Source organism: Leucopleurus acutus, assembly GCF_964270905.1.
Source record: "Leucopleurus acutus genome assembly, chromosome: 16".
Taxonomy (NCBI): domain Eukaryota; kingdom Metazoa; phylum Chordata; class Mammalia; order Artiodactyla; family Delphinidae; genus Leucopleurus; species Leucopleurus acutus.
The window spans coordinates 45,146,248-45,171,465 of NC_139158.1; the positions used below are offsets into that span (position 1 = coordinate 45,146,248).

General features: G+C 45.1%; 1 protein-coding gene and 1 pseudogene across 2 annotated transcripts in view; both read left to right on the top strand.

Moving 5' to 3' along the window:
* LOC309973637 (kinesin-like protein KIF16B) overlaps positions 1–25,218 on the top strand; it is a 288,133-nt gene that overhangs the window by 65,164 nt on the left and 197,751 nt on the right. Inside the window, exons 11-12 of the mRNA XM_082857986.1 lie at positions 3,830–3,895; positions 6,755–6,814. Of these exons, the coding sequence (XP_082714112.1) occupies positions 3,830–3,895; positions 6,755–6,814 (126 nt within the window). The remainder of the gene's footprint in view (positions 1–3,829; positions 3,896–6,754; positions 6,815–25,218) is intronic.
* On the top strand, positions 22,649–23,541 carry LOC309972898 (phosphoethanolamine/phosphocholine phosphatase-like; annotated as a pseudogene). Its single transcript has one exon. The product of its transcript is annotated as a phosphoethanolamine/phosphocholine phosphatase-like (transcript).

Below are 25,218 nucleotides of genomic sequence, written 5' to 3' on the forward strand. Positions count from 1 at the left end.
GGTGAGGACAATGACAAATTGAAGGGCCTTGCATGGGCCGGTGGGAGTGTGCCGTGCAGAGAATAATAGTGAACAAGTTACATCTGAGACCGTTTGTGTGATTCATCCACGTTGGTACGTGGAGTTGTAGATCCATTTATGATTGTTGCTGTATTGTATTCCATCATACAAGTATGTCCCAACTCATCTGTTCTAGTTGTGATGGGCTTTTTGGGGCTATTAGTGCTGCTTTGGACTTTCTTCTGCCTGTCTTTTCAAGAATGTCCAGATGCATTTCTGTTAGGCTTATACCTCAGAGTGGAGTTGGTATGTCAGAAGGGGTACATTATGTTCGGTTTTAGTAGCTACTGCCAAATCGTGTTTAAAAGTTGTTATACCGACTTACATTAGTATATGAAGATGCCGGTTCTAGTCGCTGCAGGTCCTTGCCAGTACTTGGTATTGTCTATTTTTCATCGTAGCCACTCTGTTGGAGCTTCATGGTATCACAGAACGACTAGTTTGCACTCTTCAGATGATTCATGAAGTCGAGCATTTGGATATCTTGTCTTTTCACATGTCCTCTTTTGTTGTATTTCAAAGCAGACTGCTGCTTTGAATTTGGCAGAGAGAAAATGTTAACTCTTCCCTCTTGAATGTACCTGAAGATAACAAGAAAATTAAACAATATAGAAATGAAATAAGCAAGAACAGTCCAGGAAACAAAGACCACAGTGAGTAAGAGGAGGTGGAAGATGATGGATTTCTCATTGTGTAGCCGGAGTCGCAGATAAACTATAAATAATAGCAGGATACTAGAAGTGTCGTTACGTGTAAACTTTGAAGATAGATACATCTCAGAGAGGGTCACGGTAAAACCAGGTGATATGGTGTGTGTGAGAATGGGCAAAGGCCTACCAGGTAATTCAAGGGGAAAGGGAGCAGTGCAGAAACAGCATGATGTGAGCCTTAGAAAAAGCACTTTATCATGACAGAGAGTGCAGTTCATAATTAAAATCAAATAGGAAGTCAGCTTTCATAAAAGAAAAAAAACCCAACACGATTGTAGGAAATGGCAGGAGACAGAGACCACACACTTGCCACGGGGAACGTTAACTTCTCTGTCTCATTCCGTGAGTGCTCACCGGGACAAAAATAAGTGAGGACATAGCACATTTACATGACATCATGGAAATTTGCTCTAATCAGTACAAACCAGGAGAAAAGATTGCCGACTCATGCAACAAAAGACTACTTTCCTTATTATGAAAAGAGCTTCTATTTAAAAAAAAAAGAAAGATCACAACCTGACAGAAAAATGAACAAAGAATATGAGCATAGTTCATAGAAAAGAGAGTTCGAAATGGCTTCTAAACATGTGAACATGTGCTTACTGTCATTTGCAATACGGTCAGTGCAGATCTGAAGCAATGAGTATATACATGCATGTAGATACAGAGAACGTCATCAAGCTCTGTCTTTTACTGTGTGGACATTATAACCTCAAGGAGATGTCCTTTCCACCCATCAGCTGGGAAGAGATAAAACACTTGATCGCCCAGTGTGTGGGCACAGGTGGGAGACATGAGGTGGCTGCCTGTTGGTGGCGTTGATGTTGCTGAAGTTCTGATGTAGTTTTCCTCTTGGTTTAACACAGGAACTTAATCTGAGTATTATTTAATCCTGAACATTTGTCTTCTAAACAGACACCTTGCAAGGAATAATTTAATTGCAAATGGTTTAGTGTTACTAAAGATGTCTTTTAAAAGGACTTAGGTAGGTCTTTCTTTGCATGTGCCCCAAAATAGTAGTCTGTATGCGTACATTTAGTCAGTGATTGTCTCCCGAGTTGATGATAATGGTCAGAATGTTTCGGCTCTGATTATAGACGAAAAACCCTAACAGTGGTATCTGTACAATTAGCCATGTTATAAACGGGTTACTAATTGTTTTGAAAATTGTCAACCATCTAATAAGCGATGCAGTCATAATAACACCTGCCACCGGTACTTCTTCAGTGGAAAACATTTATTGAGTACCATCTGTGTACAAGATGACCCTCGAGGGGCAGAGGGGCAGGGATGCGTTGTGGTGATGAGTTAACGCAGCTCTTTTCCTTCACTCAGGATGACTTTCCTTTACTAAGGGTTATTAACTAGCTGGCCTCCTTCTCTGTAAACCAGGTAAAAGTGGGATGCCAGCTCCATCACCAGACAGCATCCCTAATGATAACAGTGACCCCTAATAGGTGAATTGCAGCTGCATGAGGATGAACTGTATGTAAACCCCTGTGAGAAACCGCAGCTCGGGGTTTCCCCGTGGGTGATGACTCTTGTTACTGGGTTTGTCCCTGGTGGGTCCTGGAGGTTGTGCCTCTGGTGTTGTTACTAGAGATGCTACCTCCTGTGGGGCCTGGGCTTCTCAGCCAAGGTGGGTACCATGTGCCCGTTTGAATCTGGACCCCTCAGGAGGGTCAAAGGCAGTAGCTCCTGGGCTCGGCTGGGACCCTGCCCTTCCTGCCGCAGCTCTGCTTTCTGCCCAGCAGACAGATGCCAAGCATGGCCTACCGTGTCTTGTGAGTCTGAATGTTTAACTGAACCTAAGATGACCACCTCATGGGTTCTATTTGTTTGAATAGAAATTGAAAAGTAAATAATAATAAAAAAAATGTGACAGCCTCCGCGAAGGACACCTTGGCAATTAAAAAAAAATCCTACATATAGATGACTCACACATGCCCTTCTAGGATTTTGCTCTCTTGATACACAGCCACACATACTGTAGGCAACTGGTGTAAGATGGTCACTGTAGCTTCGCTGGTAAAGCAGAAGATGAGAAAAAACTGCATGTCCATTAAAAGGAAAGTACGGACATAAATTGTAGCATAGCCACACAATGGAGTATTCTACAGTGGAATTGGAATTGTTAGAAAGAATGCAGTGGACTTACTCGTACTGAATTTTCCCCAAGATAGTCTGTGAAGTGAAAAAGGCAATGTTCAGAATAGTGTTCATGCTGTTGATGTTTAGAAAAACAACACAAACATGCTTGCATGTGCCCAGAATAACTGCACATTTACATAGCAAATTGGCCAAGAGAGGTTGCCTATGGGGTGGGGCGGGAGGGAGACCCCCTTCCTTTTTTTCTTGTGACATTGTCGGGAGCCCCGTGTCCCTGCCTCTCAGGTTATGAGTTACAAATGCAGTTGGAGCCCCCGTGCGCCCCACCTGGTTGTGTTTGCCTCTCCCGTCTCTGCCTGCGTTGTCCCCCCAGGGCAAACCTGAATTTGATGTTTATCATTCTCATGTCAGTCTTTATATCTTTGCAGCACGGATAGGGAAATGGACACACAGGTTGTGGTATAGCCATACTGTACGCAGGATGTGATCCAGCGGTGATGATAAAGGAGTTTTCATTTGCACGTGTCAGTGTGGATGGATCTCAGAAGCCTGTGGTTGAGCAAGACTTATGCTTTCTTTTTGAATGTGTACTTTGTATACATTCAAAACAGACGAATCCTTCAGGCTCTAGGGATTTAGACTGTGTGTGATTTTGATAAAATGTCAGTATGTTACATGTTTTTCTTTTTCCTTCTCTTTGCTGATTTGTGTTGCAAATGTAGTTTTACCAGGGTGCTGTGGTTTTGAATATTATGAGAAATGAAACCCAACCCATGGGTTAAAGATTTAGTGATGATTGACACTTTTTGGGGGGCTGTGGGACAATACTTCTTACCTCTGTTTGATAGTTTATTTGGCAATTCTGATAATTTACAATATCATGGCTGGGTCCTTCCTCTAGATTACTGGTGTTCACTAATTGCTGCTGTCTTTTTTGGTTTACGTTGTAGATTGCCCTCTTGGACTCTCCCACAGCCTTAAGCATGGAGGAGAAACTTCAGCAGAATGAAGCCAGAGTAAGTGATACCTTGACTGGTTATGTTTTTGAGAAAAATCATAGCTTTCAGTATTTTAAGTGCATACTTTTTAGTACTTGCTGTTTGAGACTCATTTTATTTCTATATGACACTTAACACTCCGCCCGCCCTCACCCCATTTTTAAAGAGGCACAGCAGTTGACTACCTGTGCATTTCATGTTCTCTGTGACTTAATAAATGGGATTTTCCTGGCACACGATGGTTAACAGCAACTGAGATGCACATGTGGGCTGTCTCACATGGCAGTGAGGCAGCCGCGGCCTTCGGGAGAGGGAGGCTGTGTTCACAGTGGTGGTCCCCATAGCCTTACCACGACCAGCGTGGAGCTTTCTGTCATCCTTTTACTTTCCAGAGGGAAGTGCAGCACTTGGGGAATCACTGAATACTCCGAGGAGATGCTTAGTTGATCTTAAGCGAGGTGGGATTTGAGGCGGGGGGTGGGGGGTGGGTGTTCTGGGCCGAAGCCACAGTTTGTGTGCTGGTGCTTTCTGAAAACTAGTTTCATGGCTGATCTACTTCTATACTATTTTTTGTTTAAAGAAAAATAACCCTCTGTAAAAGGAGAAACAGCATTAATAACATTTTTGGAGTGGATTTTGTTCACTGTGCTGAATGGTTAAAACAGAATGAGAAAGAAAATTGGATTCTGTTGGTAGAGCTCTTTCAAGAATACACAATATTGAAGATATAAATTGCGTTGTAGTTAGGAACTTGTTGACACTTCCCTGGATAATTATGCTGATTAATTTGCTGATAATAGCATTAGTGAAAACATTAGTTTCTTAATCCCTATTTTTCTCTTGACATTTTGTATTTTAGTACTTCAGATTCTCATTTTGAGGGCTTTGAAATGTCTGTATAGTCTTAAATTGTTTCTTACTAATGGTTTTCAGAAATACCTAGCAAGTTAATAGAAACCAATAAACATTTTAATTTGAATGCATTATACCTGCTGGGACAGAAATGACTGCCCCTCTTGTTCATAACATTTTCTAAATTTTCATCTAGTCTTTGCCGACCTTTTAAAATTGTTTGCCGATCATCTGCTTGGCTATAAATCTTATCAACTGGTCACGTTGTTAGAGGTGGTATCAGACTTTGCAGTTTTAAATTAATTTTATAAATGAAGATTATTTGGTTTAAGTTCAGTAGTGAAAGAAACCCAAGGCATACTTAACGATTTGTTGAAAGCTAGATTATTTGATTGAATTGGAAAAGGATTAATTGGCTTGCGTTTCTTCAGGGAGAATTTATCTGTTGAAATGCCGAAGCGTTTATTGTTAAATGCTTTGTGTTTCTGAGATAAAGTGCCAAAGAGTATCTGTCAACTGATTATTATAAATTAGTAAATTCATCACCCCAGTATGTTCCCCTTCTGTAGGGAGAGAAGGCGTAAGAATATTCCCTCTCTGAAAGCTTTTCCAAAACAAAAAGCCCGGTGACTTTTCTTGCTTAGATGCTGTGGGGCTGGCATCACTCAAGTGATGAAAGGAAGGCCTCCTTGCCTAACCAGTACAAACGAGCAAAAATCAGAGTTAGAGAGGCTCAGTTCTGTTTCTTTTGTTTGTTCCAAGAACGTGATAGGTTTGACATTAGTAACCAGTTAAGATATTTTATTGAAAACAGTGGTAACGTAGAACTCCTGTAGTTGTTTGAGGTAAATTGAGGGGTAAAATGAATGCCCATTGAATGAATTCAGGTGGGTGAGAGGTGTTCTGGTTTTGCTCTGGGTGAACCATCACTCCAGTTCCTCTATTTCTTGTCAGTAACGAACGTGGTCTTTCATGGAGGTTGCTGACCCACGCCCTTTCCGTTTATATTACTTAATGGCCTGTGGGGAGTATCTTCGTCTTAGCAGTGAGAGTATAATCCAGTGTATTCTGTGCCTTCACTTTGACCTGGTTAAATCGGGTAACTTACTGGTGGGAAGACCAGTCAGTTGAACTGGGATGGTATCTGCTGTTGGATGGGTAGGAGGCAGGAATGATGAAGGACAGGAGGGAAAAGGCCTTGGGAGGGTGTGTCCCCCTCTATGCCCCTCAGAGGTCACTTTCTTTTAGCCCTAAGTGTATTCATTTTACAGAATTTTCCATTTTTTTCCTACCTCTCAATCAGGTATCACTTTGCTTCTTAATGAATCACTCACTAGGTCATTTAAAAAGTTGTATGGAACTAGCAGAATATTTTCATTAACTTTGAGAAGCAATTTCCAACTGTGCTGTGTTCGACAATGGGGCATATTTTCTCCCCTAAGTTACCGCAGACTGGAAAGAAGCTGATTTTTATCAAAAAGTTTTTGCTTTTACTAAGAGTCAATTAAAGAGCTGCCTTTTTTTTTTTAAAGATAGACTGAGATTTATAAACCCTATTAATTAGCTACAAAAGCAGATTATCTCCTAAAAGAAAACTGCAGTTTCCAAGGTGATTTAATCATCACATCTAATTGGAAAGTAAAGTAAATCACTATTTCGTAGGACCTAAAGTATAATCAGGAAAAATTAACCCATGTAATGGGGCGTTGTCATCTTTGAACTTGTAATTTTGGTTAACATCCAAGGAAGCAGCTTTTATTGAAGTACACCTGGAAAAAGGCTGCTGTAAAACTCTAGGCAACTTGACACATTTTTTTCTGTTCTTTCCTTTGCCATGATGTAGGTTGTAGGGTAAGATCAGCTTGTGTGATTTATATTTGGTGATGGTTCTTTGAGGCATTGCTACCTAATTATAAAAAGTATTGTACATTCTTCCATAATCTATAAGAGTTTGGAAACTTTCTAGAAGAAAATCCAAGTCATTTTTTTTGTGGAGCAAACGCATATGTATGTTTTTTCTTTTAGGTTCAAGAATTGACCAAGGAATGGACAAATAAGTGGAATGAAACCCAAAATATTTTGAAAGTAAGGACTATGAAAAAGTGTCATGATCTTACTGTGCTGGCTTAAGTAGGTAAAACTTCTTTTCTGTCTCCCTCAAAAATGGCGACTGTGTGCTTTGCTTTAAGGTAAGATCAGTGGAATTGATTAGTGTCTTTTGGGAGGTTGGGACTCTGGTTTGATTTTGAAGAGATGGGAAAGCGAGCTATTAGTCACTAAAAGCTGTGTGTTTAGGGGTGATGCTGATACTTAAGGTATTTGCTCTCACTTGTGGAGTTTTTCCGTTTTTGAGTCAGCACATATTAAATTCCATTTAATATTCAAGGGCATCCACTTTGCCTTTCTGCTTTTGTTCAACCCAATATAAAAGCAATATGTTAAATAAAAAAATACTTCTCATGGCAGTATTGTGGAATATGTGTGCATAGCATGGCTAGACTTCAGAAATTTCTCAACTAGTAATTTCCTATTGGAATTTTTTTCTGTATGTCTCAAAGGCTAGGCAGTGATGGTCAGCATTCTTGGCAAGATTCATGGTGAAAAGATGTCAGTAATGGCCTCCGAGTTTCATACTCTGTGCTTCAAAATACACGTTTCTTTGTGGTCCCATTTTTTGCTGAGATGGTAGGAAACTCGTGACATCCGTGGAAGGTCAGCCACGTTAGGTTTGAGGTTCAGACTGGAATTTTATGCTTTGATAGCGTCTGTCTGTCCTTACACATGAGAGAAGACGATTCAGAGGTGATTGGTGAATCCTGGGTTTGCTTTTGAGGTCTGTTGAGGTAAAACTTTCCCAGGGGACGGAATCTCGCTTGAATATGGGCGAGGCTGGATAGATGAGGTTTAGCTATGTGTCTTGGCAGAAGCCTGACTTGGACGCCGTTCACGTGAAGAGGGGGCACCTGGTGACCGTTTCACGGGGGAAACTTTTGAAGACCTGGAGTAGCCATTGAGTTACTCTCTCTGAGAGTGGGGTCAGCATTACATTATGTAAAGTTTCCTTGTACCATTTAGGCAAGCTGGCCTGCTCTGGGGGCTAAAAAGCTTACTTCTCATGAGTGGGGTTGAGCTGCAGTCCTCGGTGGCCATGGGTCATGATTGGTCCTGGAGATATTCTTTCCAGTTGCAGAAAGCCTTGCAGTAAGTGAGGCTTCTGTGTCCAGACTTTTCTTTCCTCCCGATGATGATGATAATGTTGTGTTATTTTGAGGTACTTTCTCAGCGTTTGTTTTTTTGAGAGGTTTTCGTGCAGGAAACTGAGCAAAGACTTCAGTTGCATTTCTGAAGAGTCAGGTGGAGAATAAGCACCAGCAAAGATGTGACTGTTTTCATCGTTTATGTTGCATCAACTTGGAGAAGTAGTGCTGCAGCCCCAGACTTACGTAGCCCAGCCGTTGGACCGTTCAAGGCACCACGTATACTTTCCTCAGCAAATTTGCCGGAAAGGGAGGACTGAAATCTGCTGGACGTAAGGAAAGGAGAAATCTAGTAGCTAGCTGTTTGAAAAGCCATTAGTATACATAGTGCCTTTTAGCACAGAAGGCAATGCTGCGGTGAATGCAGATCGCAGCCCATCTGCCTGGTCTCGCCTTGTCACCGTGGTAGGGGTTTCACAACAGCCTTGCAGAGCTCTCCACACTGAGTCACCATGGTGAACCCCTGAACTTTTGCTCATGTTATTCCGGGCCTGGAAACGAAATCCTCCTTCAATTCCAATTCTGTTTTTCATAAATCTTACTATTTTTATTTTGTATAACGTCTGAGATGAGAATAGAGAGGTGTTATGTGCTAGGTGTTAAAGGTTATGGGAAAGGCTAATGATATTTCAGATTTTTCCCTTCGTTTGAGCTGGCAAGCCCTTTGTAGGTTTCTCTGCTGGGGTCTGTGTTTTAAATCTGGACTTGTTTTCTGCTCACATTTGGTATTTTAAGAGCTGTCTTCATCTCCTATTGGAAGACAGTGCCTGAGGCCTGAGGGGAAGAAGAGAGCTACTCAAATGTTTTTGAAAACATTCTTTGGAAATCGATGGGGAAAGGGATTGTTTTTCGATGAGTTTGTATCTGTGTGGTTTGTGTGATTCCCGTATTTTTGCTGTCTGACTTCTCCTTCATCAGCTCTTGTTCCAGTAATGCTGCATAGAACCCACTCCAACCCAGCGGCTTTGGACAACATTTATTTTCCCTCGCTCACATGCACGTTGGCTGGGGGTCGGCTGGGCTGGGCTGGGCTGGCTGGGCTTGGATCCCGGCTATGGGCGGCTTCCAGGTCTGTCTCTCCTTCTGTTGGACTGAGTGGTTGTCCAGAACATGACTTATGGTCACGGCCCAGGTAGAAGCAGGTGGGCCTGGTCTTGCAAGCACATTTCAAGCTTCTGCTTGTATCATGGCCAAAGCAAGTCACTTGGCTGAATAGAAAGTCACAGGGGAAGAAGTGTATTTCACCCGTGAAAGGGCGGCGGCAAGGGTGTAAGCGTATAATCCTGCTCTGAGATCAGTGGTTTAATCGACACAGGCCCCTGTTAAAATACAGCTCTTTAAATTCCGGGAACTTGCTCCTCTACTGCATTTGCCCATGCTGTAGAGACAGGCTCAGTGAAGCAGTAAATTCCCAGGATTATCTTCATCATCGGGGCTTGGTCGTTTACTCTGCAACTATATCATCCCTTCCAAGCCCCAAATCCTGAACATACAAGGAGAGACGTCTGGGGGGAAGACTGAGAGTGAGACGGTCCAGGGGACAGAAGGGAGATACAGGGATACTTCGGTGCCTGTTGGCACAGTGAGAGCCTGCCTTGTTGCTTTTTCTTGCCCGAGCTGTTAGAGGCTCAGAAACCAAGGAGTGACTTTGTTCCCTTGTTTGTGATCTGGTCTGTGGCTTTCCTTGCTGGGGATGAGTGAAGGCCTAGGCGTGTTGAGTGGGGTGGAGAAGGGGTGAAAGGCGCTCGGACAAGAGGTGCCGTCTGGGGGCTTCCCTGGTGGCGCAGTGGTTGGGAGTCCGCCTGCCGATGCAGGGGACGCGGGTTCGTGCCCCGGTCCGGGAATATCCCACATGCCGCGGAGCAGCTGGGCCCGTGAGCCATGGCCGCTGGGCCTGCGCGTCCGGAGCCTGTGCTCCGCAACGGGAGAGGCCACAACAGTGAGAGGCCCGCGTACCGCAAAAAAAAAAAAAAAGAGGTGCCAGCTGTTTGCAGCCGGGCTGGTGGCGCCGTGGTGATAACGCGCGTGCCTCGGGCTTTGATCTGCCAGCTCTGTCTCAGGCTTCAGGGCTCTTTCTGAGTCACTGGTGGGTTGTGACACTTACCCACAGTGTCACACAGCCTTGTCCCCAGCTTGGAAGTCGGGCGGATGGCAACCTGTTCGTTATATCCAGGTCACAAGAGGTGATAAATTGCTCGGGGTTACGATATAAGTAGCTAATGACAGTGGAAAGTGTGTTCATCTTGAGGAGACCTTTCTTAGGCAGGTAGGTAATGTGGGCTCCATTATCGTCTACAGCCTACGCTGTGTATGCACTCTCTTGCCCCTTAATCCACCTTCCTCATTTTCATTAATCTCCATTTCTATAAATTAAAGTTCAGACTCCCTTGCCTGGCCCCCAGGGGCACTGAGCTCCTTCTTGGCTCCGCGTGTCCCATCACAGCTCTGTCCGCCCCGCGCTCCCGGGCCCCCGCCCCTCCCGGCCAGGTGTCTCACTGGTCCCTGTGCGCACTGGGTGTTGGGTTTCTGGGGGTCTCTTGGCCTTTGCCTATGTTGCTCCATCACTTGAGATGCTCCCCTCTCTACGATTCCACCATGAAGCTCTCTCTGGTCACTCTTCTCTCCCACTTACCGGATAGAATGATTTTGTTTTCCTCTGGCTTTTGTAAAGGCATTTCGTTCTGCCTTTGTCACAGCATTCATCATAATCGGAATTTGGTGGTCTTAGTTTCTGCCTCTAAACAGGAGCAGAATCTGGGCAGGGACTGTCTCTTGATCATTCTGTGAACCAGCTCCTAGAACTCCGCTTCTCACAGAGCAGGCATACGGTGAAAACTTACTGGATTAAAGTAGTAACAAGAAAAAAACCCAAAACCTTTATATTAGTTTGCTAGTGCTGTCAAAACAAAGCATCACAGACTGGGTGGCTTAAACAGCAGACATTTATTTGCTCACAGTCCTGGAGGCTAGAAGTCAAAGATCAAGGTGTCGGTAGGGTTGCTTTGTCCTGAAGCCTCCCTCTCTCCTTGGCTAGTGGATGCTGCCTGCTCTCTGGGCCCTCACGTGGCCTCTTCTCTGTGTGCCTGTAGCCCTGGTCGCCCTCTGTGTCCTAATCTCCTCTTCTTATAAGGACATTGGTCAGATTGGATTAGGGCTCAGCCTAATGACTTCTTTTTAACATAATTACGTCTTTAAAGGCTGTATCTCCAAGTGTAGTCTCATCCTGAGATACTGGGGCTTAGGGCTTCAACATATGAACTTTAGGGGGACACGTTTCAGCCCATAACAACCTTGAACCGCGCAAACCTGATGAGACGGTGGGAAAAGTAACACGGGGTGTTGTGCAGGCAGTGGTCTTGCCCTGGTGATGCTCCTGCCTGTACATTCCGTCCTGTTTGTCTCACTCCTGTTTGAAAGGCTCGTATATGACTGTGTATTTTTCATTCTTGGAAGGAATGTGGCTGCATTCCTTTTGATTCTAGTCCAGTCTTTCATTTGGGTCAGTTAGACCTTTGCTGCTCAGTGTGTGGTTCCGGCACCAGCAGCGTCAGCATCACCTGTGAGCTGGTTAGAATTGCAAGTTCTCAGGCCCCACCGCAGACTTCCTAAGTCAGAATCTGTATTTTAATAAGATGCCCAGGTGATGGGTCTGCACCTTATGCTTTGAGTGCAGGACCTGAAAAGCTGAGGAAGGAAAGGTGGGGCTGTCTTGGGCTCCTTTGCCCTCATTTCCGTTTTTCCCCTTCTTCTCTGCCCTGTCTGGTGGAGAGCTGACGGGGTGGACTGCCCTTTCCTGAGTGGGACTCACTGTGTGAGGGTTGGAGGGAGAAACCAGACCTTGTCTGCACCGTTTTCCTGCAGAATCCACACGGCCCATCCCTGGTGTGGTGCTGCCTGGTGATGCAGCCCTGGCTTCCAGAAACACCTTCTCCCCTGTCCCTCCTACCCAGGGGTGATGCTGGTTTCCTTATCAGTTTGCGGGTGGCCTCACCATCCCCGCTGGCTTCCCAGCTCTTCCTTTAGCCGAGTAACCAGTTCCCTGTCTTAAAGCCCCCGGGATGTAAATGCCTGGTATTTCTGTCTGATACCGGAGTCTGCACCCCATCTCCTGCCTGGCACTGCCAGCTGCTCAGAACCTGTGTTAGCGGTACTCTTCTTTTTGGTCTGTCTTTCTAGTGTCTTAGACTGCTACCCCAATGTGTTTTTCATCCTGCTGAATTTGTCTTAAGCTGTGATAACTTTGGGGTCTTAGAACTTAATGTTGTGATAAATCCGGCTTCTACTAGGCCTGGGGTCCGTGCATTCCCGAAGCCTTTGTGTCGGCTCTCCTTTCCCACGGCTTCAATGTGGCGCTGACTGCTTAGTGTTTGAAGTGGTTTATAAAGTGACTACTTAATACCCCTTAATGTCCCTTTTGGCCTGACTTTTTATAGATCCCGTATGTCTTATTGCTGATGAATTAATTGTTTCAAGTCATGAGGAGTCGCCCGATTCTTTGTCCTCTCACTCTCACTTTCTCTCACCCCACCCCACCCTGTATGCACCTTTTTCGTTTGTCCACTCTGGACATGTTTTAGTTTCTCTGTTCTAGCGTTTTCTAAATGATTAAAATGGAACCCTCAGAGATATGTTACCTGATTTCCAAATAACTCCTTGAACTCTGCACTGCAGGATAAATCACAGCGCGTGTGGACCTCAGGGGGCAGCTCTCTGGCGTCTGACAGGTGGTGCAGCAGAAGGGACCGCCGCTCTGTGCAGGGTCTGTCTAGAGCCTGGCTGCCGTGTGGTGCTCGGAGCCCCGAGACCGCGCTCTGTTGAATCCCCCAGCATTGGTTATTCTGCTCAGTTTTTAATGAATAGGGTCTCTTCCTTACTGAAAACACATCCTTTGATTACTCTACTGCTTGACTTGCTTTTGTGTTTTCATGGCTCTGCACGGGGTATCCGACTGTGGTTTGGCATGGGGCGGGGGGCTGGAGTGAGGAAGCAGGCTGCCCACAGGCAGAGGCTGTCACTGCCGAGGCTGGTCCTGGAAGAGTGAGCGATTTCTGCAAGTAGAAGTTGAATTAAAGTGTTGTTGTTTTTTTTCCCCAGACATTAATTATATGGGTTGTTTTTCTTACGGTAAACAATACTGAGTTGAACGTGGAGGATGGCGCGTATTTGAATCTATGTGATGATGGGATCCTAATGCAAGTGATTTCCTCTTAAATTGTGCTGGTGTTTTACCGTCCCTTCTCTGGGGAGCAGAAGAGGCAGGATACTACAGGCCTCTGGCAGGAGTGGGTCACACATTGATGGAAGAAATTTTTTTTACTTTTTCAGAATGTTTTGACTAATAAGAAATAGAGTAAAATGAAATTGGAATCCTTTACTGGCGTCAGGTTTTCTGAGCTCGAATTTCATGGAGAGGCAAACTTGAAACCAACTTATTTCTGTTTTATGGTAGAGTCAATCAGCTGAACTTTTGTCTCTGGAAGATTATGGCATCCTATAAAACAAGTTTTTCCTGCTGTCTGCAGTTTTCCATTTTGTGGAGGAGACGTGTGTTGGGGAGTGTGTGATGGATTTGGAAGCAGCAGTGATACCTGGGGCGGCTGCTCAGCCGGTCAGGTCTGTGGGCCTCTGGGCTCCTGCTGCCCAGGGCACTGGGTACTCTGGTTTCTCGGTAACTTACAGACAAAGTGATGGAGAGGTGACACTTTTTGTGGCCTGTGTCTCCTTTAGAATCAGTTAATCTTAACCTCTTCTTGGTACAAGAAGTGAACCTGCGGGTAGCTCGAGGATAGAATTCTATTTATGGACATTGATTTGCTCAGATTTTGGATGAAGGAGGAGACGTCTCCTCCTTAGTGACCCAGCCATGGGGCACCTTCCTTATTAGCAACCATTTGGGCATTTGATGGTTCAAAATTCTGACCTAATAAGACAGTCACGCATACTGTTTCTAGCTTTATGAGAAATTTTTTGTCTCCCTGCTTTCTTTAATGCTCGGACTAGTGTGAATGACTCCGTGTCTGTTTGAACAGAAGTCACCGTCAGTACCCCCATGTGCAAAGCCCTTTGTCTGTCTGTCGTGCATTCACACATACTGTCTCGTTGGCTGGTTCTTGATCTGAAGCACGAGGAAGAAGATGTTATCGCACTTGATATAGTACGTGGTTGTTAATTTGTTGACCTCTCATTAAAGTTAGACTGTGGCTGTTGATGTCCATCAGACTGTGTGTTCTCCTCTTTGTCAAGTTCTGCTCTTGCAGCTGTTTTTTAAGATGAAAGGAGAAATAATAACGTTCATTGTTCTCTGAAACTGGGGTTTGATAATTAATAGGGGAGATGACTGTCGGCACTACGGCACTGGAGGTCGATGGAGAACGTGGCCGGGTCAGAGGCTAAGCGAGCTGTTCCCAGAACCAGCTCTGATGCTGTGAATAGCGCCAAGCCTACCTTATTTTCCATGGCAGTTTTCGTCTTGAACGAGCTGCTCATAAATAAAGGTATTGCAAGTATAGGTTGGTTCTTACTTTTGAATAGCGTTTCTGGAGCAGTAAGGCTCAGAAATAAGTCAAATGTGCCCCGTTAAATGTTGGAACCGTGATAAATTATTTTGAATTCATATGGGATATTCCTTCTGATCTTTTGCAGTGAGGTGTATATGCTGACAGGCTCTTACTGCATATTTATTGCCACGGCCGGGGAGGAGAAGATTGCCTGGTCATATGGAAGTGTGCTTTCTGTGCACCTGAACTCACTGCGGGTGCTAGACTGTAGGAACTTGGTTTCGTTGTCAAGAAAGCTTAAAAAGCGACCATTTCATGGTACAATCAGTTTATTGTTCATGTCCCCCAGGAACATACTTAACTCACCTTGGAGCAGTCCTGAGAGTCGTGAGTTCGGAGAGGAGTGGGTGGAGGTAGAGAGAGCTGGGAGCGAGGCGCTCGTCCTTTGCCCGCCTGGTCTGATGACTTGTGTCTGTGTGTATTCTGACAGACACAACATGCACAGTATGTCTGCATATTCGGTCCCTTTCTGTGTCTCAGAACCTCACTGTAAGATGCAGATGGTAATGATACCTGTCCTATAAGGTGAGAACAGTGTCCGTAGTCAGTGTTGTAAGCATTATAGTAATGTTAGCCCGTTTTTCCTTTTTCTTTCTTATTGAGATATTAGTGACACCTAACATTATATTAGTTTCAGGTGTACAGCATAACGGTTCACTATTTGTATATTTTGTGACGTGATCACCACAATAAGTCTGGTTAACATTCTTTAGCATAATTACATTTTTTTTCTTGTGATGAGAACTTTTAAGATCTACTGTCGTAGCAACGTTCAAATAATGCAGTAAGTATTATTAACTATAGTCACCATACTGTACAGTGCATCCTCAGGACTTCATTTTGTAACTGGAAGTCTGTACCTTTTGACCACATTCACCCATATCATTTCATACACTGTCCCCTCTGGCAACCACCAAACCACCAATCTGTTCTCTGTATCTGTGAGCTCAGGTGTTTTTAGATTTAACATACAATTGACCATTTTTCTTACTTGTTTCATTTTCTCCAAATCCATCCTCTTACATGTGAAACTGGCTTGACAGTAATATATGTCTTCTCAATTGGTCAGAAAAGCCAGAACTTGTGTATATGCAAACTTTTAAAAGTATAGTTTTATGCAGCTACAGCAGGGCATTACTCATAAGACATTTTATCATGTGGTATTTTATGTTTGTTAATTTTGAATAACAGAAAACCCAATTCCAAACTGGCTTAAATGGTAGAAGAGGAGTGGGCAGGCGGTAGGGTAGAAATTAGGCACGGTTTGACCAGGGCACTGGCTCTGGTTCTCTGGGACTGTTCTTCGTTTTGCCTTTTTGGTGTAATGACTTCATCTTCAGGCTCTCAGAATGGCCAAGTGAGAGCAGCAATTATAGCTTTATATTTACCCATCACACCATCTAAATTCAGAGTCTGGGTTTCAGAGTCTCCAGCAAAGTTCTGAGCTTTGCACTGATTGGTTGATGCATTTGTGAACCAATCCCTGGGGCCTGGTGCTGACTGGCTTAGGCCTGGGTTATCTCCAGTAATCTCTTTGATAAGAGAATCGATTATGCTGATTGCTTGAGACAACCACCTTTGAGCTGGACTGAGGTCAGGCCCATTCACTGCAGCTGCTGTGCACCGTGGGGTGGGCTGGGGGCAGGCGAATCTTGGTGACACCATCCGCGTTTTCTGCTGGACGTAGAACCTGGTCACTTACTGTAATGTGGAATATATTAAAGGCAAACAGAAGATGCAACTTAGTTGAAGTGTTCTTTTATTTCTTACGAGAAAATATTTTCAAACACTTCCTTTATGACTCCGAAGTCCTGTATTCAGGTGGAAGACTATGTGAAAGGGCCCCTGAGTATCTGTACCATGGTGGGAACATTCCATACAGGAGAAATCGCTCTTCTCTGGTGTTAGAATTGAAGGATGGCCCACAATGAATTCCACGTATTTAAACACATTTCTCTTCCCTTTTTCAGGTTGATTATGTGATTTAAAATGAGCTCTGAACGAGCGTCTGTTCTCTTCTTCAGCTTTTCGTATGTGGTTTTGAATTTGGCTTAATTTCCCGTTGACCCCTTTAGCTTGATGCTTCCCAGCCCAGTCTGCCTAGCAACAGTTGCTATGAGTGGCGAGTTGGCACTGCCCTCCATTTGTAGCACAACAGCAGGTTTTAGGAGATTACTGTTCCTTAGCATCCGGGTTGATTTTGCCTTTGCGTCATTGAAGGATGACCATCGTTTCTCTTAACTCCAGGCAGTAGAACTCCAAGTCTCTTAGCAAAAGTGGTGGTTTTAAGAAGTATGTATCTGTAAGACAGGACCATTAGCAATGGGCAGCAACTGAAAAGCAAATATGGAGCTAGGTTGCATGTGAATATTTATTATCAGGATATTCTGATACTTGCAAGGGGGGGGATGGTTATAGATTTCTACTGTCTTACGTAATACTTTGTAGCGCCAGCTTTACCAGATAAAAACAGCCTTCCTGAGCAAGTCATCTGTGTGTAAGAGGAGTGGTTTCCAAACAGCTGTGATTTCTCCTTGAAAGAATCTAACAACACAGATATCACCAAAGACGCTCATTTTCTTCTAGATCCAGTCTACTCTATATTAATGAATTATATTTAAGCCTTTCTTGTCCTTGCTATTAAAGTAAAAATTACACTGGCATTTCCAGCAGATTGGGGGACTGAAATGAAGCAACAGAACTTGCTATGATCTTTCAGTTGCTAAGTCCAGTTTCTCATCCAAAGCAACCTAAATACCAGTTATTCTGCACGTCATGCAAGTTGATTTTCCATACGGAAGTGGTTTCCACTCAGAATACCTTGCGGGCCTTTTTAAAAGACCATCTTCTGGGCTCTGCAGTGTCGTGGAAGGAGAGATGTTGGGGATGGTACCCCCAAATCTCTATTTTTAAACAAGTGCCCTGAGCCTCACAGGAGTTGCGACCCACAGGCCTAGGCGTGTGGAAGATTATCCCCTGAAGCACATCTCGACATGTGTATCGCATGGGTGAGGGCTCCCAGGAAAAAATGGCACGTGTAAGTTCTTGCAGGGTTTTGTAGTCCCCGAATTGCACACTCATGCAGGCATATGGAGACGTTGGGGGATGCTACTTGAACAGAAATTTCAGCTGAATAGATTATTTGTTGTTAAATAGGGTGGTTTGTTCACAGGACCTTTTAAAAAGCTATTTGCGTTTATTTTTTTAAATTGAGGCTCAGCATACACAAAGTGTGCACATTTGAAGTGTGCAACTTGGTGAACTTGTAAAAGAGCACACGTCTGAAGTGTCCAGCTCATGAGTTGTCATCTGTGTGTGCACCCCTGTAACCCACACCCAGGTTGAGGTACGGAATATTTCCTACTCCCCAGAGGTTCCCTCTTGTCCCTCCCTAGTCAGTTACTTCCTGTCCTCCTCTCCCAGAGATGTTCTGACAACGGTTATGTAGATGAGTTTTGCCCTCCTGAGTTCCTGCAGTATGTCCTGTGTTCGTTTCTGGCTTCTTCTGTGCAGCCTGTTGTCTTTAAGATTCATCCTTGCCGTGTTTAGTAGTAGTTTCTTCTTTATTATGTGACTGTACCACGTTCTTTTTATCCATTCTCCTGCTGGTTAGCTCCATTTGGGTTCGTATCTCCAATCTTTTGGTTATTATGAATAGCGCTTCTAGGAACATACTGGAACGTGTTTTGTTGGGTGTGTGCATTCACTGGGCCCCCTGCCCCAGTGGATCAGGTCTGGACTCAGCAGGAGCACCTTTCTCCCCGCCCACCCCCCTCCTGCCCCCAGTCCACAAACAACAGATGTTTGCCTTTAGTCTGTGTGGGTACCTCATGTAATGTTTGTTTTCTCTGTTGTCATCTGGATCTAGTCTAACTGGGTAGGTAACACAAATTCTGATTTCTGTAGATTTTTAGAATGACAATTTTGAAGGTCTTCAGTGAGCTGAATACATTCTTTGTGGGTTTTTTTCCCTGCAAGTCCTCTTTTCTCACAGCTAGGTATTTAATGTTTTGTTTTCTGTAAATCTATTGTAGTATGTCTGGTTTTCCTTTGCCAGACTCTGAGGTAGAGACATGTTTAAATTGTTTTTGGACCCCCTCAAACTGCCTTGCATTTAATAATTAATATTGATAATATTGATAGGGATAATAGTGGATAATATTTACTGCCCTCTTCCTGTGTGCCAGGCATTGTTCTAAGCCAGCACTGTTTAATAGAAATGTAGTGCAGGCCACATACGGGAATTCAGATTTTCTAATAGCCGCATTTAAAAAGAAACAGTTGAAATTAATTTTAACAGTACGTTTTATTTAACCCATTATATGAAAAATTTACGATTTTGACAGATAATCAATATAAAAATTATTAGTGAGGGCTTCCCTGGTGGCGCAGTGGTTGAGAGTCCGCCTGCCGATGCAGGGGACACGGGTTCGTGCCCCGGTCCGGGAAGATCCCACATGCCGCGGGGCGGCTGGGCCCGTGAGCCATGGCCGCTAAGCCTGTGCGTCTGCAGACTGTGCTCCGCAACGGGAGAGGCCACAACAGTGAGAGGCCCGCGTACAGCAAAAAAAAAAAAAAACATTATTAGTGAGGAACATAATTTTTTAAAATCTTTGACGTGGCGTGAAGTTTACATTTACAGTGCCTCTCAATTCAGTGCTAAATTTGCATTGGATACAATTGATCTGTATTTTGATTTTATTAAATTTACAGTTGACAAGTAGATTCTCACTGCAATGTATGTTCCAAACATGTGTAAAAGTTTTCCGGTCACTTAACTGAGTGCAGTTTAAAATTTAAATGAATGAGTTGTTAGCCAGATCGCAAGTGTTTGGTAGCCACACACACGCATTCTGCTCAGCAGCCTTATGCAGGGGGAATATATATTTTTTCACTTTATAGACAAGGAAACTGAGGCCCAGAGGGCACTCAGTTAAGGAAGGAATAGGTGAGGTCAGAATTTGAACCCTGTCTCAAAGTTTGCTTGTGTCCCCACTATGCTGTCTAGTTCTTAATTGTTCCAAACTGACCTCACTTTTTTTTTTCATGTTCTAATTCATTGGCTTTTTTTCTTTTTTTTGTCTTTCTCTGACCGTTGTCTTTTTGGCTTTTTCACGTTTAAAGATTGATGAAAAAAAGTTGTCTGAGAAAGTGAGCCTGAATTTGCCATGACTTCGGTTGTTCATCGGTGTTTTAAAAACCAGCATGGCTGGTGGCCACTGTTTAAGCACCATCTGCTCTGTTATCTCTATAAATGTCAAGACACGATTTGCTTTCCCCAAAGTAAAAGCTCAGGTTTCCTTCTGCATTTTGTAACGCTCTTTCTTTAATCACGACTCTGATGTGTTTTATTTCCACCAAGGTTGTGCGTAGTCATTTCTTCTGCCTTGGCTCGTTTCTAGCCTTTTTCTTAAGCCCAGAGTCGTGGTTATTTCCCTGGGTATAATTTTTTTTTCCTGATGTGTTATTAGCTTTGTTCTTATATTAAGATTTCTCTGAGCATATTTCAGGTTTTTTTTTTTTTTTTGAACTGTATCCAACCAGCTGTGTGTTCCTGTCTACCTTTGTAGGTAATATTTTACTTCATATGAGACTGGCTTTTATACAGTTGTTCTATTGCCCTCTACTACAGTGATGGTTGTTTATAAAACAGAGATCTGAAATGTGCTCTCTGGCGAGGAAAAGTGGTCCAGATGTGCAAAGTGTTATTTTTTTGAGTGCTACATACGAGGAAAGGAGGTGCAGTTCTGGTTTTGCTGTATTTCATCCACAGTCAGTGTGCCATGTTCCCAGTTTCTCCAAGATTGCCTTCTCCTCCCCTTTTTTTGAGGTTCCCCTTCTCCTGTCTGTGGATGTCCTGTGCACCTGTCACCTTTCACTGCTTATCTCGTTTGAATGAAATGGATAAAAGCTGTGTCCTTTCTTGAGTTCTTACCCATTCTGAGTGGTTGCACAATTCATTCTTTTGAAATATCTTGACTATTTTATAATTAGTTAAGTTGTCTTAACTGAGGTGACGTGGCTTTTACACTTGGCTTTATCCCTAACTAGTTGTGTGACTTTGACCGAATTATTCTCTCTCTCTCTCTCTCTCTGTGTCTCATTTTTTTCAGTCATGACCAGGTGGGCTGGTGAGGTGAGCTCTCAGATTTCCTTCTGTTTGAGAAGGTTGTGGGTTCTTTCTCAGGAGGCTGCATGGAATTATCCCTGTGGGTCCCCTATCTTGGGCGTGGGTCCCAGATGGCTTCCTTTTGGTCCCTTGCTGCGGGACTTCTTCTGTTCTGGACCACTCTTCCTTTGTGAACGTGCCCTGAGAGCTGTTCTCAGTTCGGGCATTTATGTATCACGTACGTATGGCACGTTACACAAATCGTTTGTCCTGCCTGATGGGTTTTCATAAACTGAATGCACCCATATGCCCCATGTCTGGGGGAAGAAACAGAACGTGATCAGCCCCTGGGTGTCCCTGCTGTGCCCCCTTCTAGTCATTCCTCCCTCCAAGGAAGATGTCTGGCTTGACTCTAAAAGCATAGCTTGGTTTATCCTGCTTTCAAACTTTATACATATGGAACCATACAGAACGTAGTTTTTAGGTGACTGGCTTCATTTGTTCTGCATTGTGTTTGTGAGATCCATCTATGTTTTTTGCAAAGTTGTGTTTATTTTCATTGTTGCATAGTATTATATAATGTGGCTGTATCACAGTTTATTCATTGTACTCTTTGAATTTGGGTTGTTTCCTGGTTTGGGCTGTTAGAAATAGTGCTGCTGTGAACCTTCCTGTATGTACTGTGAGCGAATGTACATGTTTCTGATGGGTGTATGCCTGGAAGAATTACTGGGTCAATAGAGCGGGTGTCCGCTCTTCTTTAGTAGGTACTGAAAATAGTTTTCCAAAGTGGTTGTACCATTTGCACTCCCACCTGCCACGTGTGAGGGTTCTATCTCCTCCCCAACATTTGCTGTTTTCTGTCCTTTTTTTTTTGCCATTTTTGTTGGGTGTGCAGTGGTGTCACATGGTGGTTCTGTTTTGAATTTCCTGATGGTATAAAAAACAAACCTTATTACCATTATTTTTAATTAGCCTCTTTCCCAAATGACTTCTCCTTGGACGTTGTCATCAAGTGAGTTGTCCCGTGTTTCCTCTCCTCTGTCACTGGGCGCTGCTCCAGCCTTCTCCAGCTCCCCTCACGTTGTCTGTGCGTAGACTTCCTCCCCACAACCCTATCCTGGAGAGCCGTCACTCACTCGTCCTGGAGACCCGTCACTCTCTCTTCCTGGACAGCCGTCACTCACTCGTCCTGGAGAGCTGTCACTCACTCAGACACCAGCTCATCACAAATGCTCTAGGGCGGGGGGGGGGGGGGTTCCTCCTGAGATACTTGGGGGATACCAGTGCAGTGATCAGAAATAGACCCAAACCTGGTGGGTCTTTAGGGTTCAACTCCCCTCATTTCCTGTCTTGATGGAGTTTGACTACTCCTTCTCCTGGTCTCCTCACCCCTGAGGTCTCTTTTCAGCTCTTCTATGACAGAGCTGTTACTTTTAGCTAGGTCAGCATCCTTTCTGCAAAGTTAGAGAGTAATAACCATAGTTGTAGTAGGAAACTCCAGGCAGATTTTAAATTTCTTAGATCTCCTTCCTCATCTTAGAAAGCCTTTTCGATAAACAATCCCTGTAAACTAAACAAAGACCTCGACTGGGGGACGGGGAAGTGGAGGGAACGGCCCAGATGCACATCTTCCAGGGCCCCTCAGGACTGGAGGGACTCGTGAGAGCTGGAGCCCAGAAATCGGGGGGCGGATAAGACACGGCGTCCCCTCTGATTTCTGTAAGCACCCCTTGCTCCATCCTGCGCCCAAATACCTCAGCTAGCCCCTCTGTGCACTCTTTACACTCCAGACTCAGCGGGGATGGACTTCAGCAGCTGCCGCTCCCCACCCTGCAGGAGAAGCTCAGAGGTCCTGTCCCCCTTTCCTCTGAGGGACTCTCTTTGGTGACCACAGAAGGATTTGATCACTCAGGACAAAGCTAGCAGAGGAGCTCTGGACGATGGCTGGAGGTCAACAGCCCCTACAGGTGGTGTCCAGGGTGATCTACTGACAATGAGCGGGTGTTTTCCAGTAGCTGGGCTCCGATGCCTGTCTAGGGACAGTGGGATGGCTGCGCAGGGCACACCGCGCGCTTCCTCCTGACCTTCGACTTTGACGAGACTATCGTGGACGAAAACAGCGACGACTCCATCGTGCGCGCTGAGCCCGGCCAGCGGCTGCCTGAGAGCCTGCGTGCCACCTACCGCGAGGGCTTCTACAACTAGTACATGCAGCACGTCTTCCAGTACCTTGGCAAGCAGGGCGTGCGGCCGCGGGACCTGCGTGCCATCTACGAGGCCATCCCCTTGTCGCCCGGCATGGGCGAGCTGCTGTAGTTTGTGGCCAGGCAGGGTGCCCGCTTTGAGGTTATTCTCATCTCAGATGCCAGCACTTTTGGCGTGGAGAGGGCGCTGCGTGCCGCCGGCCACCACGGCCTGTTCTGCTGCATCTTCAGCAGCCCGTCGGGGCCCGATGCTCGGGGGCTGCTCCACGCGCACAGCTGCGCTCACTGCCCCGCCAACATGTGCAAGCACAGGGTGCTCAGCGACTACCTGTGCGAGCTGGCCCACGACGGCATGCACTTTGAGTGCCTTTTCTACGTGGGCGACGGTGCCAATGACTTCTGCCCCATGGGGCTGTTGGCAGGAGGCCACGTGGCCTTCCCGCGCCACGGCTACCCCATGCCCCACCTTATCCAGGAGGCGCAGAAGGCCGAGGCCAGCTCCTTCCGCGCCAGGGTGGTGCTCTGCAAAACCACCACCGAAGTGCGCCTCCGTCTGCAACAGGTGCTGAAGACTTGCCGAGGACGTGGCCTGCAGGGGGCACCCCGGTGGGGAGGGGGTAAAGGGGGCTGGGGGTCGGGAAAGACAAACCTAGCTTTATTACCCCCTTTCGCTTTGGTATGACCCTCCGGGGATTTCTGGAATCCTAGGTTCGTCCACTTGGGGGGACAGGAGGAGGGAGTTCGGAGCTGTCCCCATCTATGCAGTTAACCCAGCTCAGCGGCTGCCTTCCCCTGTTCCACTGCAAGCTGATTCCGGAGTCTGGCCACACCCGGGTGGTGCGCATACCTGAGCAGGTGGCAGTGTTTCCAAAAACCTTGTCCTCGCAGCTGGGAGGAAGGGCTTCCCCGGCAGGGTAGAGAAGGAACATCTCCCGCTGCGTTGGGTTAACTGTTGCCTAGGGCTGCATGGCCTCCCTCCCCCAGTCTTCTGTCAAGGGGACCCGGGTCCCGAAATCTCCACCCCCCCTTCCCCCACACCAGACTCCCTGCGGAGGGAAGCGGCGCTCTCTGCCCACGGTCCCAGGCCTAGATCTTGCTTTACCTGCTGTGACCCTACACTGCGCTCCTTGCCTCCCTTCCCCCACCCCGCCCCACCCTGTCAGCATCCCCACAGGAAAAAAAGCCAGAGGGAACAGACACCTCCTGGGGGTGGAATGAGGTAGCGCACTGTCCGGGGCTCGCGTCTGGCCAGCCAGGGACCGCACAGAGCCTGAAGATGTCTCCTCGCACCCCAGCCTCGTCTATGCAGCAAGAACCAGGGACTTAACCAAAGTTTCCCCACCGACTGGGCCCTCCGAGTCCCCCTCCTCCCGTATGCAACAGAAAGCCATGATGTTTTAAAGCAGAGCCAGTGGAAATCCAAGGCCCTCCTGCCTCTTGGTGTTTCAGAGCTATAAAGGAGGTGAAGGGGCAGAAAATTAAAAAAAAAAAAAACCAAAAAACCTAAACTTATTCTGGTAGCAAAACTTCACTTGATCAGAATGTTTGTGAATATCCGGATTTAGTGACAAAAGCCCACTTAAATTGCGTGATTTCTGAAAAATCTTAATTAAAAGGCTTCAGGCAATCCTTATGGTTTAGAAAGTACAAGGTCCTAGTGAATGTGGTTTAATGTCTTTGATCAAGTTCAGGGGTCATCATCTAAACATCCTAAAGAGATCTTTGTATACTCCACACTGATTTCAATGACACATCTCCTTTGTTGAGTCTTAGTACTGAGTTCCTCAAAGTGCTGTGTCATTGTGTGTGGTTTAATTTTAAAAAAACACTCAAAGAGATCTTAAAGATCATCTTGTTCACAGAACACAGAATGTTAGAACAAGGGGCTCAGGAAGGAATTTAGGTGAAACTCTTCCCTCATCCTACAGAAGAAAAACTTTTTTTCTTAAATGAAATTGAAGCCAAGAGAAATTGAGTTGGTCTTCAAGTTCTAGAGGTAGAACCAGGGCTAGATCCTGTTTTTTCCTCCTAATCCAGTGCTCTTTAATTATATCTTACTTATCTTATAAAATGGTTTCCAAATGCCTAGATCTTAATTCCAGAATGGTGCTTTACTTTGATAAAGAGAATGTGGCTGGCCTGCATCTTTTAGAATATAATTTTAATATGTAAAATCTGGAGACAAGATTTAGCCCATGGCATATTTAAATCAGCAAGCCATCCTATAATGGGTTTCATCTGTATTTAAATTATTTTCCTTCAGAGATTTTTGAAGTTGGTTTTGAATAAATGGCTTGTATTTATTGTTATATTAAGCCAGAGTTCTTTTTGGTTAAATTTAAAAGGAGTCTTTTAGTGT